The sequence below is a fragment of the Telopea speciosissima genome, chromosome 4 (assembly GCF_018873765.1).
Source record: "Telopea speciosissima isolate NSW1024214 ecotype Mountain lineage chromosome 4, Tspe_v1, whole genome shotgun sequence".
Classification (NCBI taxonomy): Eukaryota; Viridiplantae; Streptophyta; class Magnoliopsida; order Proteales; family Proteaceae; genus Telopea; species Telopea speciosissima.
The window spans coordinates 10,570,891-10,587,061 of record NC_057919.1 but is presented as its reverse complement, the minus strand read 5'-3'; the positions used below and the strand labels follow the sequence as shown (position 1 = coordinate 10,587,061).

Sequence of the window (16,171 nt, the reverse complement as noted above, 5' to 3'; positions counted from 1 at the left end):
ACTAGACAAAATAGTGCCTCTCCTTCCCAAAATTACTTTTTTAGATATTTTTACCCCTACCATTGCCTTCTTGCCCAGGCATCCTCCGTTCCCTACAACCCACCCCTGTCCTCGCCACCGCCATTCTCTGCTACCCAAACCCGCCCCTCCCTTCCCTTTCCTGTGATTACCCAGGATGCCTGGGCGAGAAGACAATGGTAGGGGTAAAAATATCTAAAAAAGTAAATGAGGGAGGGAGAGACACTATTTTGTTCAGCTTTGTAAACGTTAACTTGTTTTTGTTTATTCTTGTTAACTCAAATATAGAGTGGACAGTTTTATAAATGAAAAACCAAAAATAGCTAATCATGTAATTTTTCCAATATGTTTCAGTAGCCGTTTGGGTAGAAATTCTTTCCAGGGTCGCGATATAGGAAAACCTTTCCTTTTAAAGTGAATCCTAAAGATTCCCAGATTCGTAGGTGCGACTTTTCTTTGCCCATGGAAAATCTGGATCCAAGATTTTATAGGTCCACCGCAAAAGCCCCAGCGTTATTATCGTCACATGGTTCTGATCCAAATGCATGGTACGAATATTTTATCAAAAAAATAAAAATAAAAATGCATGGTACCAATATATACGTAACTTCCATCCTGACTCCACGACCTTACATGTGTCATGCAGCTGACCGATCAGAATCGCTGTTCTAAAAATCATAATCGGCGAATCCGCAAACACAAATCGGAATCACCGAGCTTGATCCCGATTCCTGCTGTTTCGTAATGGCTGATTCACTATTGGGTTTCTAGGGTTCAACCGGAATCTGGTCTATTTCAGTTGATTCTAGATGATCAGGAATAGAATTGGATCAGAACTGGCTAACCAAGTCTCTCCAGTGTTTTATATCTTTATTTTTTTTTTTCCTCTCCCTCTCTTCCTGATACTATGTCTTTTTTACCATTCATATTGCCTAATTGTGTTTCAGTCTCCATTGATTGACTTCTCCACTCTCACGGTTTAGAAACCCTCTTCCATTTATATTTTAGATAAGGTGAAAGGTTTTGTGCATGTTGCTACTTCAATCATTGGATGGGTATGATTTTAGTAGGTGGTAATGTCATATATCTCTCCTTACTTGATGAAATGTTGTCCATTTACCCGATCATATATGAAAATCGGACCCTTTTATTAAAGCCAAGTATTTTCTAGTCTTGTACGTCAAGAGAAATTCTCTAGCACAAATATTTGGCCTCTAGTGGCTAGGTTAGATAGAACTGAATCTTTATGGATAAATGGATCAAAGATTCTTTTTCACACGTCAAATTTCAGCCAAAATAGAATTGATTAAGTGGTAAAATAAGGTTTTGAAAATTTAAGAAAAAAAATATGAATGTTTTCTAAAAAGAATGGATGAATAAAAATAGAGAGTTGAGTACCCCCACCAACCCAATGTACTATTTGCCTTATTCACAATTGTTTTTGTTTTTTCCTCTCTTTCTCTAATCATGTCTCTTATATAGCAATATCATTCTTTGCACTACAATTAGTGTGGTTAAGGAGATTCCCCCCCTCCACCATCACACTGGGAGCATGGGGAATCTTCTCCCATCAAAATATTAGTCAATATGGGGGGTGTCATATGTTGTCCTGTATTGGTAGGCCTGACTAGGGCTTGATTGGTTAAAGCCCAACAGTGAATCAATCGGGTTAATAAACGGGCCGGTGCTTAGCCTAACTCAATTATGAATCAGCCAATAGTTATGTTTGATTATAGCCTAACAGACACTGTTAATCCAATCATGGATAAGTAACCAGCTAATCTAATAGAAGGGTGTCCATGTGGCCTATGATACCAGACCTAAACAGTCGATAGTGATGCAAGGTCTTAAACTGGTAGGTATTGACTTGGACCGATCAAAATCCACTGAGCCCGATCGATTGACACATAAGTGATTATATAAGCAAAAATATATAATTACATTTTAATTTTAATTTTTTACTTATGAGCAATCTAATCCATATTTAGATATCCATATAGTCAAGATACCAATGTGTCACCTGTTCACGCGGTGTTCATAGATAATATTTCCACATAAGTAAGTCTTCTTGGTCTTTTGAAACTGTATAAATAAAGCCAGCACATTCGTCATAATCTTGGAAAGAAAATATTATACAATTACTGATTCTACCATACCATCCACGTGGCTCATTAAGACAGCTAATAATATACTTTTATTTTTTATTTTTATGGGTATCGAAACAGCTAATAATGTACAGGAACCTACCCTTTAGGTACCGGGACCACACTGACAGAAACGTGTATGGTTGAGATTAATCTAGCTTCTTTCCTCTAGAAAAAAGTTCGAGGATTTCCTGTAAAAAAAAATGGAGGAACCCGAGGATCCCGGGAATGAAATCTACGGCTATAAACACTCTAACGGTTACATTAATATCCTGATCTGACGACAGTAATCAAATGGACGGTTGCCGGCCTACACTAATGGTTTTCGGAATTGTCGACTTCCGAGTAGCCAAACGTAGCGGCTGTCGGTAAATTAGCAGATTAAAAAAAGTTAGGTTAAAAATTTTATTTTTTCTTTTTAAAATCACATAAAACCATTAAAAAAAAGTAGCCGTTGGAGTTCGTCTATAAAATGGGATTTCGATGAGATGGAGACTCATTAAAGTTACAGACTTGCTGCAATTGTAGGTTTCTAAAACCTGTATCTTTGAGAAGGAAAAGAAGAAGAAGAGCTGAGGCTCTCCGTAGAAGATCAGTTATAGAATTTTCACTTTTCTGTTATAGTCGCTTATCTTTTTTTTTTTAGGTTATTTTGCATTCTCAGACATTTATCGAGAAGGGATTTCTTCTTTCTATGTTTTGATTTCCCTTAATGTTTATACTCTAACAACAATGTTCCACGCTTTTCAAATCTTAATTTCTTCATCGGCCACTTTACCGAGCAGTTTACTTTAAAAGATAGAAAATCTGTATAGTCTTACTTTATATTTTTCGTCTAATTTTGATTTCTTTGATTCTCACGTAGTTAGCTTCAAATTTTCCAGGACTTGTGGCTGGAACAGCCTAATATCACGAAATTTCAGGCTATTGATCGTGTTATTTGAGATCATAGCTTGTTCTTCCCCCCCTTTTTTTATTAAAAATTTCCTTTTTGTGTATTCTATACTTGTGGTTTGTATTTTGCAGTTGAAAGCTGAAAGTCCTCAAATTTCTGATCTTCGAGTTCGTAATCTGTAATCGCCATCAGATCTTAACTTCCAAAGTTTTTAATCGAATATGGAGGTTGTTCCCTTGCCTTATTCTCCAGATCAGTCGACCATCTCTCCTTACAAACAAATCCGACGAAACCCCAAGAGAAACATCCAGACTACCGCTCCCCGGTCTTCTGAAAACTTTTTACCTGCAAATCTAATCTTCAACCACCAGGGTGGAGGAGGTCTGTTTTTGAGATCTCCGCCGTATCTGTCTTCGGCGCTTTCGTTTTCTGTCTCGAATGCACAGAAACAGAAACAACCACAGCCACCTCTCCTTCCACTCCCAATCAACAAAAAACCTTGCTCAGGAAACAGAGGCCTCTCTTGCTCTCCGACTAACAGGAAGACCAACAAGAACAGAGACCAAGATCTGACACCAAAGAAACCGAAGCCTTCATCAGGAAGTACTCCAAAGAAGCAGCAGGATTCCAAATCGGTGCCGACGGAATGTTTAATAATCACGTCAACCGATCGGATGGGACCGGAGCCCAGTGATATTCCGGAGGAAATCTTGAGGGTTATGAAACCGCCATCAGTGGAGGAGAAGTTTTCAGGATCAGTTTTCTATCTGTCTCCTCCTCCTAGTAGCTTGCCTTTACCCAAGTTCTCCCTCAGGCCCAAGCTCAGCTGCAATGCCCAAGCCGGAGGGTTTGATACTGGGGCGACTGATAATCTCCGGCGACTTCTGCGGCTCCAGTGAATCGAGTTAGGTTTGTTTTTTTTTTTTTTTCCGCCATGGATGATACTTGCTACTGAATAGGGTCTTTTATGTAAATAAATCCAAAGTGAACGTTGGGGTTCGTTTGGAAGGAGAAAGTGTAACCTTGTTTTTTAGAAGAGGTGCACAGAGGAAGTGTTGGTACTTTGTTAAGGTCTGGTGTTTTCCCTGTTATTGTTAGGCATCCTCCAAAGTCTGAAAAAGGAGTTGTTGCAGTTTTTAGGTTTTTAATGTTTTCCCACTTGTGCTTTACTTTGTTGTTGTGTATTCTGTTTAAAGTTGTGTAATCCAAATGCTTTTATGAAAAGATAAAGAAAAGGAAGACTGTGTTTAAAAGTCTTTAAAACTATGCATCCATACTATTCACATATTCTATATGAATTCCAAGTTGTCCTAAACATATGGGGGTGGCATTTGCACCATTCAGGGGGTGGGGTGGGTGACGATCCCCAAAACCCCATGTGTGCCGCAGTATAGAGAATATTTTCCCAAAAATGTATTATTGAATGGTTAGGGAGTGATTTTTTCTACATAAGATTATCCAAGAAATTAGCTTCTTTAAAACTTCTCAAAATTGCACCAGAAAAAAAATATTCTCAAAATTTAAGTCAAAAAGGGGAAAATTGGGAAATATTTTTGTGCTCTCATAATATAACACATTTATGGGAGGAATCATGTCATTTCACTTGGTTAATAATGACAACAAGTTGACAACTACTTAAAAACATTTAATGAGAATTAAGACCAGGGGTAAAATCAAAAGAAGATTACAATTTCTAATTTCATGACTATGGTGACAACAAGACGCTTTCTTCAAACACATTCTTTAATGGGATTTTCTCTCATATCATTTGTCTGATTGATTAAGAAATATGGTCTACATTTTCTCTCATATCATTTGTCTAATGTGATTAAGAAATGAATGGTCTGCATTGGCCAATAAAATATCAAAATTTGAATTTATATAGTCCATGCACACTTCCTCTCCTGAAATTGTGTGACACTTTTATTTGAGCCTCATTTGAGTACGAACTGTCTACAAAATTTGGGTTCCATTTGAACTCTAAAAATTTTAGATATTTTAACAGCCTAAAAAACTTCTTAACAGACAAGCTACTTAATTTTGGGTGTATTTAAAACTTAACACTTTCATTTAATTGCTCTTTATCTAATGGTCTAATGGAAAAAGTTTTCATACACGGCCTTCTATGCATATACAGTTGTGTCCTCTCTCACAAAGAATTGGAAATATCATAACCCCTCCCATTAATTAATGTCTTGAAACTTTTACCGCATACACAACCGTGTATGAAAATTTTCTCTTATCTAATTCTCTAAGGTTTTTTATGTAATTTTCATATGATGATAAATCTATCATTTCACATAAAAATTGCATTTTATATTTCTTTGAGTAGAGCAATATTTTGTTAGTTCAGACAGGTAGTAGTGTAGTACTAGTAGTAGTGATTGTGTGATGGAGTGGAACGAGAGATATGCTAGTGGAAGATGATATATTAAAAGACAGATTACTGGAGACACTAAAATACATCTCAATCATCCAATGTGAATGAGTGAATGGGCCCAGCGGCCCTACTATCAACAATACCGTTAAAATATTTGGCTTCAAGTCAGTGGTAGCCCACCGGAGCAGGGCACCAACTTCTCATTGATGGTGATGGATCAGTTCTCCATTGGACGGACCATTTGTTTTCTCTCCAGTGCCTTTACCTTCGTCTAGCTTGCAGTTTCTGTTAATTGTTGTCGGTACTTGGTAGGCATTAGTTGGAGAAGAATTGTCCTCTTACACCCAACAGAGACAAGACATCTCCATGACCTGGTCTGGAGCCCAGTTCTGATTTTTGTGTTCCAATTTAAAACAGATCACTAGGAGGTCCAGGCCAATGCCACCTTCAATCCAAATCATAGAAAGGATACTAAAAGCTAACTTACAACAAAGATCTCCATGGTGAAGAGAGAATCTCCTCACCATGGACTAAAATTGGGAAAAGTATTTTCAATCATATGGATTGAGGAATTGGTATTAAATCTATCAATCCATATCGGTTTTGATCGAGGCCAATATCAATTCCTAGCCGATTCCATATCAACATATCATTACAGATAAAAAAAAATAACAAAAAATGACATTTAAAGAAAACCAAGGGTAAATCTATTTGATCCAAAGCAATAACTACAAGTTGATCGAGATCTTGACTAAGATCAATACCAATACCGATTACTAAATCCTTGAATAAAAATTAATGATGACATAGGATCACATCACCCATCACCACCAATGGTGCTGGTGAAGGAAAACTTTATCCACAATAAAGATTTTTATTTTTTTTTCCCGTTTGTACTGCGACAAAATTTTCCAGCCCATGACATCTCCAACACAACCTTCCAAGATGAAGATGGGATTCACTCCTAGCTAGGACATCACTGTCCTTGGTCCTTATCAGATGCAACTTTCCAAGATGAAGATGAGATTCATTCCTAGGATATATCACTATCCTTACCAGATGTTTTTTTTTTTCTTTTTTTGCTTTTTGTTCAATTACCAGCTGGTAGTTGGCACCTTCAACCCTCCTTAAAAACTTGTTGGCGATACTCAAACTAAATGTTTTGTCTTTTTTTTGTGATCTAATATTTGTAAGAATAGTTAGAGAGAGGGTTATGTGCTAGAGGAATAGAGGAGCGAATCAATCTAATGCGGATCCTATATTGAAGGTAGCAAGGTCATTGCATGTGAGAATAAGAGAGATAAACACAAAGATGTTAATGTATCCTACCCCAACGACTCATAGAACCTAGAGTTCCAAAGATACTGCAATTTGGGGATGGGTTGGGGGGGCATGACTTATGCAGTCATTTTGCACAATCTAATGGTGCTCCTCAATTGCAATGATTTTCTTAGGGATTCACATATGAACGGTTGAGAATTATAAATTTGTAGGGAAAAAGATCTCCACGTTGTCCACATGTCCACTTAACATGTACACCCCCCTCTCATAACTTTTTAATCAATTTCTCTCTCTCCTTCCTAAGCATTGTGAAATCATACTAATGACATTGTCTTATCTCTCATATCCGGGTTTGGTCTTGGAACTTACATTATGTTCGTTGCATGGGCTGCCTAGTGGATTATTATACTCTCCAATTCCTAAAATGTGGCAATGTGGTAATGTTAGGTGGATATGTTGACACCTGGCAGCTGCCGCATCCAACGGTCCGAGCTCATTGATATGGACGATTGGATGCGGCAGCTATCAAGTGTCGACAACTCCACCTAGCACAGTCGCACTGCCACACTTTAAGGAATTGGAGAGGATAATTTTTCCTGTCGTAGTCGATATCGGTTTGCTTATCATTGACGCTGGCAAATTTTCTTTTGGAACTGTTTTGCACTCTTTGAGTGCCGGTAACAACTAGTTTCCTTGGAAGTCACATTTTATGCTGGAAAAAATAGTGCTTCCAATGGTACTTCCATGGTTCATAAAATGTGATTTTTGAAGTGTCATTCTCTCCTTTTATTGTGTGTTTATTCAAACATCCACATACATCTGTCACTCACTTTCTTTATTTCCATAAAGGGAAAAGCTTTCATAAATCCTATCTTTTATTTTTATGAGCATGAACATAGCTCTTTATAGAACTCGAAGGGGTTTGCAATAAGAGAATGCACTATTACAATCAGAAGCCATCAGGCTATCGTACCTTGGAAGCCAATTCATATACACCTGGTGCACCAATAGGGTCTTGAGGAAAGTGTCAAATTGGTATGTCTCAACCTTCAATATCTTATATTCTTATAGTTTGAGGTCACTCATTTTCTTTCAAACAAATAAGTTTCATTTCTCTCATAATAAATCATGGCATTACATTGTTATAATACTATGCCTAATCAAGTATAACACTTTACTATTTGTCATTTTGCAGTACATGAGTTAGTCCATATGATAGAGGACTTCACATACATCTCAATAACCAGATTTTAATCCTTAGCATATGAAAGAAAAATGACTCAAAACTCTTTAAAAATTTTAGTAAACATACAAAAAATACCCGCGAGATTCATGAGTCACTTTTTTTTTCTTTTTGGGGGTGAAAAAATTCATGACGGAGTCACAACCTCACCTAACCCTCATTCTCATCTCACCGACCAATTTTTTAATTCCTCCTACGCCATCGATGCCAGTCACCGGCACTGTGCTCCACCAGAACAAGAGAGGAAGTCGGAGGGTCTCTCATAGACTCTCTCTCTCCAAAGAAAAAGTGTAGTTCATGGCTTCTACCGCAACTCGGCCCACCCTTCGTTTCTCTCTCAAACCTTCCACAGACTCCTGTGTCTCCCGCACTGATACATCTTATCTGTTTCTCCGGTGCCGGAATCATACTGTGAGACATCCGTTGCTTTCCTCTGGTTTGGTGGGGACGAATCGAATCATCGACCCTGTCTTGAAATACGATCGAACTCGATCCACGGTATCGGCGACGGCGAGTCCAGCTGAGACAATGGAGCAGTCGGCCGTGAAAACAAACTCTAAAGTTTCGACGATTGTTGATGTCCATTTAGGGGATCGAAGTTATTCAATATATATTGGTGCCGGACTTTTTGATGAACCCGATCTTCTTCAGATGTAATTTCACCATTTTTCTTTTTCTCTGTCTTAGCCACATTTCGAGTTGAATTTTCACTTAAATTTTCGTTAATTTATTGTTTCATTTTATGCTTTTCTGGATTGCCACTTGCAAATGAGGTATCTTTTTGTGCTGTACTAATTACTGTTGTGTTAAGATGCCGTATGGCTTTGTCCCTTTTAATCTGATCTAGGTCACGAAATAATAAATCCGGTTACTGCAAGCAATTAGTTTCGACGAGTGTGCTTATCATTATCAAATGGTTTCTTATATGTTCACAGTCTGTGTATTCAATGCAATTTTGTTATTTTCTCAGGCATGTTCATGGGAAGAGAGTTCTTGTGGTCACCAACACTATCATTGCACCATTGTACCTTGATAAAGTTATCAATGCTTTAACTTATGGAAACTCAAACATTTCTGTTGATAGTGTGATTTTACCAGATGGTGAGAAGTACAAGGACATGGTAGGTGTTTGAAGACTTCAATCATGATTCTTCTTTCACCGTGGGAGAACTCTTAGTTAATATTTTATGTTTTTTGTAATTACCTCTAGGAAACTCTTATGAAGATTTTTGACAAGGCCATTGAGTCGCGGTTGGATCGACGCTGTACATTTGTTGCCCTTGGAGGTGGCGTGATTGGTGATATGTGTGGGTTTGCTGCTGCTGCTTTTCTGCGTGGTGTAAATTTCATCCAGATTCCAACAACTCTAATGGCACAGGTCTGCTAAAGTTCCTGTCTTCCAATATCTTTTCGTTAAGTAACTTCTATCTAGTTAATGTTTGAAATGCCATTTTACAGGTAGATTCTTCAGTGGGTGGCAAAACTGGAATAAACCACCGACTGGGGAAGAACTTGATCGGTGCTTTCTATCAGCCTCAGTGTGTGCTTATAGATACAGACACGTTAAACACATTACCTGATAGGGAATTAGCTTCAGGTCTTGCTGAAGTCGTTAAGTATGGGCTTATTAGGGATGCAGAGTTTTTTGAATGGCAAGAGAAGAATATGAAGGCATTATTAGCAAGGTATACTCACTGAAGCTTACCTAGTCGTCCAAAATTTTCGTGGAAATTATGGTTTAATGATTTGGGATATAGAATACCTGTTTTTCATAGTGGATCTATTAGTTTGAATTTATGTCAGATACAACAAATTCTAAATTGTATATAATTTTGTATATACAATATCTGATTTCAATCCGGTATCCTATTGATATGGCTTTTAAGAATTCACAGTTTTTTATCCCTAACTCCACTGGTATCCAGTTTAATTATGTATTCATTTTACATTATGAGAAATAAAATATTAAATAGACATTAAAAAATAATAAATAATGTTGGCTCTTCAATCAGGAGAATAAGGACTTCAATCTGGTTTTGATGATGTCATTTATAGTGTTATGTCTTGAGACAACAAGTAACAATAGCTGAAAGTGTGTTACTATTAGAGTTACACTAGTGGTGCTGAAAATAAATTTTATACCAGGAGGATAAAACTAGTGGATTCTTACATATCTCAACGATAGGTGTAAGAAAAGAAAGGTTAAAGATGTTGAGATAGAAGACTATTTTCTTTTTCTTTTTCATTTTTTTTGGGGGGTAAATAGTAGAAGAAGGTTTGTTGAGGAGAGAAATATAATGTTTTTGACTTTTTAATTTGGATAGGAAATATGTATCCTTAACCCATATTTATAAATTACATGAGGAAATTATTTCATGGTTGTGCCATGATCAAGTTGTCAACTCAAAGAAAGCGATACTACATGTATTTCTTTCTGAATTGTCTGGTTTCGCAATAAAATCATGGCCGGAGGGATATCCCCTCCTTGTCCGTAATAAAAATCCAATTAGGTACCTATGTTGACCAATAGTTCGATATTGGTTGAGACTTGATGAGCTGTCAAACAAGTTTGCATGGAATATTGACAAGGTCATACCAAATTCATTTAAGTCGAAACTTACTGTTTTCGTCACCTTTCAACTCCTAATTAAATTCCTAACAGAGTTTAGGAGAACTGTTTTGAATTCGGGACGGTTCGGGCAACCATCAGGCATCCTAGGTGTCCCCGATGCTGTTTTTCTATCCCAGACCGTGTCTTGGGGGGAAGGGCCAAAAAAGTGGGGGACGGCTGGGACAACAGTCATGCATCTTAGCTGTCCTGTGAAAACACTGTTTCCTAACACCCCCCCCCCCGGCCCAAAAAAAAAAGGAATCAGACATAGCACGAAAGCCATAAAAGTTGATCTGATTCCTTCCTCATTAAAATACTTATTGAACTATATTGGAGTGTATCGATTGTATGGGTACCCTTGATACTGTATCCTCATTGACAATAGTACTATGGATTTGCGGCAGGGACCCAAGTGCACTTGCTTATGCTATCAAGCGATCTTGTGAAAACAAGGCTGAAGTTGTCTCCTTAGATGAGAAGGAAAGTGGACTGAGGGCAACATTGAACTTGGGTCATACGTTTGGTCATGTGAGTTTTATGCTCTAATTAGTAATTATGTATTCGTTTCTCTTTTAATTTCAGAATCTGTTTGTTGGTTCTTTACTTTTTGTTTGCAAAAAATCTGTAGATTTGGTGGTTCTTAAAAACCTCTTTACAGAAGCCGTAGCTTCCAAGTAAAATTCTCCTTGGTTATGTCTATACATTAAAATGAATACAATAATTTATGTACTTAGAGATATCATTTGGTCATCTGTGAACTTGATAGAGGGAGATTATTGGGTTGGACTGTACACAAATGGTTCCAAAAAAGAATCCTGTTATCTCAAGTGAGCATCATGCCTGGCCAAGGCATCTGTTGCAGAGAGTTTTTCATAATATTGGGTCAAAAGATACTGTGAAGATATATAACTAACACTTACTTGCAATGATGCTGCAACCTTGCTTTATGCAAATTTTTATGCTAAAGATATACTGTATTCTCTATAACCAAGGTTCAAAGTTTCGGTTTCTGGCCAGCTTGAAACTGCAATATTTTGCGAAACTTCGAAATTTCGACCGAAACCTGGTGATTTTGGCTACAGTTTTGAGGCCCTAATGGCCAAATTAGGTTCCAAAACTTCTGGGAAACCTTATTTAGGCTCTCTAAACATAGTAGAACCCTTAGATTGTAAAAAAACACACCCAAAATGGTAGTTTGGCTTCGGACCCTAGGTTGGTAGTGTACGCTGGATGCTGCTGTTGACTCTGTTTAATATAATGTATTCTACTCAAAATTTAGTACTAGAAGACACACAATTCAATTAAAACAACTAAAATATGCATTAGGAATGAATAAACATAAAATTAGAAACCATTTCATAATTATCAAATGTTATATATGGTTCTTTATTAGAAAGATATGAGAGGATTTAGCCAAAAATCACAAGTGATGTTTTCTGGGAAGCTTCCCTCTTTGGAGTCGAAACTAGTGAAACAATACCAAAGTCCGAAATATGGTCGAAATTTTGATTGAAACCATGCATTTTGTACAAGGGGTTTGACCAAAATGGTACCGAAACATGAAACGTGGTTGAAATTTCGCCAAAACTGTGAAATTTCAAACAAAACTTGGTGAGACCTAGGTATTGCAGCTGGTTTCAAACATTGTTCATTATAGTGTGGGTGATCTCTTTTGGGCCAGGGATAACTTTAGCTGGATAAGTATAGATTCTGGATTACTTTTTCCCTAACTACTTTTAAGCCTCCATGTCAACCCCTCAGGAGGAGGTCTCTAGGACAAAGATCACACATTGTCGTTTTGTGGATAGTAATGGTTACTTGTGTTGTTCCTGGTGCATTCTCAAATTAGTCTTGTCTTCCAATTCTGTAGGTCGCTTCATTTGCTCTGATATCATAGGGGTTATTGAATTTCCGAAACTGGTGCACTGATACTATTCATAATCTTTGGTTCAATAGATCAGATACTCATGGGAAGAATTTTTCTTAAGAAACAATTATTTCTCTACTCATAATTAGAGGAATACAGCTTAAGGAGGTAATGCAACAATAAGCATGACCTTCTTGTTACCTTCATTGGGCACGACACTGTCTTTGAACTCTGTCTATATTAATCTACTGACATTTTCGTTCTTGCCAACAGTGGTCCCCTTTGGTAGACTATTTTCTTTAAACCTCTCTGTACTGATTTGCTTTTTCTCCAGGCAATAGAAACTGGTTTTGGCTATGGACAGTGGCTTCATGGAGAAGCCGTTGCAGCTGGCACGGTACTGCAGTCAGCATACTCTATGTTAACTCCAATCTCGATTTGTCATCAGACATGCTCAAGGAAACAAATAATTGGCTTTGCAGGTCATGGCTGTGGACATGTCATATCGCCTTGGCTGGATTGATGAATCAATAGTAAAGCGGGCCTGTAATATTTTGCAACAGGCGAAGCTACCCACTGCCCCACCTGAAGTTATGACTATGGAGATGTTCAAATCTTACATGGCGGTTAGATATAAATCTGCAGAATTTCCTGCCTTGATGCTGAACTGGTTATGATCTGATCTCTAATCCATTTCTATTCTTTGGACATTATAGGTTGATAAGAAAGTTGCCGATGGACTACTTAGGCTTATCCTCTTGAAAGGTTCTCTGGGTAACTGCGTTTTTACTGGAGACTATGATAGGAAAGCCCTAGATGAAACTCTACATGCATTTTGCAAGTCTTGATGTCAGACTGCCCAAGATATCCCTAGCCATATTTGCTTCACGTCTGTTACAAGGTTGCTATTTGCCAACATTCAGTTGGGATAGCCTCTGCCTTTGCCCTTCAACTATGCCCTTGGGAGAAGCCTTAACAGAATTTTGTTGGCTGCGGTAGGGCAGTGTCTTCGAGATTTTACAGTTAAGCTTGCTGATTTGTATGTAATGCTAAGGCATGGGTACATATGAGTAACGAATTTATCTCCAACTTAAATGCTACTATAGTTTCTTCATTCCATTTCCATTTCTTTAATTTTGTTAAAGAAAGATTATTTGAAAGTATTCAGCAGTTGTTATGTGCAATAGTCCCACATCGGTCCCATAAGACATTGGATGTGGGCATATATGATATTGGGTTCCCTCCCCTTGTAGACCGGTTTATGAGGATGAGTTCTTCCAATCATATAAATTGGTGCTTTCATTGACACGTCCTTTGCGGTTGGCTACTTGGGAGGGGCGACCTAGTGCCAGAGTGCGAGCCTTTAGAAAAGGGCTACTTGTGGCCGGGAAAGGGTCCTAGAGCGGAGTGGAGTCGCCTAGAAAGGGCTACCTGATCTGGAGTGGGCCGATGAGGACGTCGGTCGTTAAAGGGTGGGGTAATGTTATGTCCAATAGTCCCACATCAGTCCCATAAGAGATTGGATGTGGGCATATATGATATTGGGTTCCCTCCCCTTATAGACCGGTTTATGAGGGTGAGTTCTTCCAATCGTATTAGAAGTACAGTCTTGGTGTTGCCGCCTCCAACAACATCAGCGTACAGAAACCAGCATGAAGTATGAACCCCTGGGGCAACCTAAAATTATTGACATCCATGAGAGAGCAAAAAAGCATTAGATGAAAGACAATCATGACATCTATTTTCTTCTATACATAAGTCACTGATCAGGCTTTCCAATTCCTGTGAAGTAGATCTAGCCATCCAGGTTACAATGAAGCAGAGATTCTAGTCTCCAAGAAGTTTGACCATAAAATAAGTGAACATGGATGATGTCTAACAGGAGTTTCACCAATGGATGTGGCAATGCGTGTTCCATAGGATTCTTTATTCTTTGTGTATTGGATTTTCTTACTATCCAACAGTCTTAAGGAGGAAGTTCAACTAATGCGTTGACAGGAGGAGGTGTCACATTCGTCTAATTTTTAACTTATGATTGCATGATGATATAGATAATATAAGTAACACTTGGCAATTGCAGCTAGCAATTAAAAAGAAAAAAGAATAAAGGGAAGGTATTGGTACACGGTAGATTCCGTGTATCAATGCATTCAATAGGGGTGGGGGGGGTTTTATGGTCATTTCAGATGGGCATTTATGCCCATCTGCCGGTACTTCATACAGGCCATGTACATGCACGACTGTGTATCAAAAATTCTACCAAAGAATAAAGAGTCTGAACTTTGGTAGCTTCTTGCTGCAAGCCTGAACGATTAAGGTGAGGCATGCATGTTTAATCTGCCTTTGACAAAACATACAAGTTTAATCTCACATGTTGGTTTGTAGGGGCTGTTTAGAGGGCTGTCACACACAACTTAATAGCAAAATACTGCACCATCACCACTATGACTTCCTCATGTTCTGCCTTTCAAGCTTCAGTTTCATTAATTCCACATTGACCTAAACCAGTTTCAACAAAATGGAGCAGAACTCATCGTAGATCTATCTGCAATCCTATCAAGAAAGCAAATCAACCATGGATCTTTACAGGTGCCAATATAAGTTCTAGAACTCTCCTTCCAACAAACTCTGTTGTAGAAAAGGGATGGAACCTATAACAAATTTTATAAGTAATGACCTCCCAGCCTGTGATAACAAAGAGGCTTTCCAAGAAGTTAGTTTGCCTTGGCCTCTATTAACAACACGCCCAAGATTCTTCCTTTTTAACTTTTCCAGCATTAGAAGAGCCCCTTGATAGACGGAGGTTAGAGACATTTCTTTCATGTGGAGGTGGGAACAAATTCTCTGTCGAACAAGGGGGGTTGCAATGATCATTCCATCCCTGCCCGAATACTATGCTCGGGTGGGATCCACCACCCTCTTAATATAGGTACTAGGGAATTGGACCAAGTAGGGAATTGCAGAGGATAATTTTCCCTATTTGATATACCACATAGCAGTTGTTGGCATTTAAAGTGGATAACCAAAATCAATACCCCTTGCTCAAGTGGCTTTCGACATCACTCCCTAAAGAACATGTCTGTGCTTCAACAAAGGATTTGAATTGTGGTATGGCCTCTTTATAGATGGTGTAACAATCTTGCTCTCTACAACATTGAAGCGATGATTACTACAAAGCCACTAGTCGATGTAAGGAGTTGATTGTTCTCTCGTCGGCTGGAATCCTCTCCCTCTTTCTTTCCCTTTGGTTTAACCCCTCCGATCTCCAGGTTCTCCTCTTGTATTCCTATAGTTTTGTACTCCCTCTTGTAGCTTTGTAGGACTGTACCACACTGTAAGCAGTACATCCTAATGACAAAATAATAATAATAAAGAGAGAGAGAGAGAGAGAGAGTGAGTGAGTGAGTGTGGACACCTAAGAAATTGGATCTTAAAATAAGGGAAAAGATCCCCACGACACCAGTACAAAAATGAAACTGCACACCCCACCCATATTATGGTTCCCTCTCCCCGTGGAAATCTCATCAATACCCACTATTAGAAGGGTTTTCTTGTAATATCCTATTCTTCACCCGAAACTACAAATAGGTGTCATCAGAGAGAAGCCCCCCTTAAAATATTCAACTACAACAACGTAGCTTTATCCCAATTAAATGGGGCCGGCTACATAGATCTTTGCTCTTTAATGAATTCCATTCGAAATCATACATGATACAAGGCCTAAGCTATGCA

General features: G+C 38.3%; 2 protein-coding genes across 2 annotated transcripts; both read left to right on the top strand.

Annotated features, from left to right (window-relative positions):
• Positions 1–3,278: 3,278 nt before the first annotated feature.
• On the top strand, positions 3,279–3,956 carry LOC122658947. The gene has a single exon (XM_043854113.1). It carries the CDS (start codon positions 3,279–3,281, stop codon positions 3,954–3,956), a length of 678 nt encoding a protein of 225 aa, XP_043710048.1.
• Positions 3,957–8,146: 4,190 nt separating this feature from the next.
• Positions 8,147–13,553, top strand: LOC122658415 (3-dehydroquinate synthase, chloroplastic-like). Its single transcript, XM_043853363.1, has 8 exons — positions 8,147–8,614; positions 8,932–9,082; positions 9,172–9,339; positions 9,420–9,646; positions 10,977–11,100; positions 12,774–12,836; positions 12,922–13,065; positions 13,156–13,553. The coding sequence occupies exons 1-8, from the start codon at positions 8,259–8,261 to the stop codon at positions 13,285–13,287; spliced, it is 1,365 nt and encodes a 454-aa protein (XP_043709298.1). The 5' UTR covers positions 8,147–8,258; the 3' UTR covers positions 13,288–13,553.
• Positions 13,554–16,171: the final 2,618 nt, after the last annotated feature.

What these genes read in the sequence shown, in the direction of transcription:
- LOC122658947 (XM_043854113.1), top strand. Translation starts at nt 3,279, where the DNA reads ATGGAGGTTGTTCCCTTGCCTTATTCTCCAGATCAGTCGACCATCTCT.
- LOC122658415 (XM_043853363.1), top strand. Translation starts at nt 8,259, where the DNA reads ATGGCTTCTACCGCAACTCGGCCCACCCTTCGTTTCTCTCTCAAACCT. An exon ending in GTGAGAAGTACAAGGACATG is followed by an intron (nt 9,083 to 9,171) that starts GTAGGTGTTTGA and finishes AATTACCTCTAG; the next exon opens with GAAACTCTTATGAAGATTTT. An exon ending in TGTTCAAATCTTACATGGCG is followed by an intron (nt 13,066 to 13,155) that starts GTTAGATATAAA and finishes TGGACATTATAG; the next exon opens with GTTGATAAGAAAGTTGCCGA.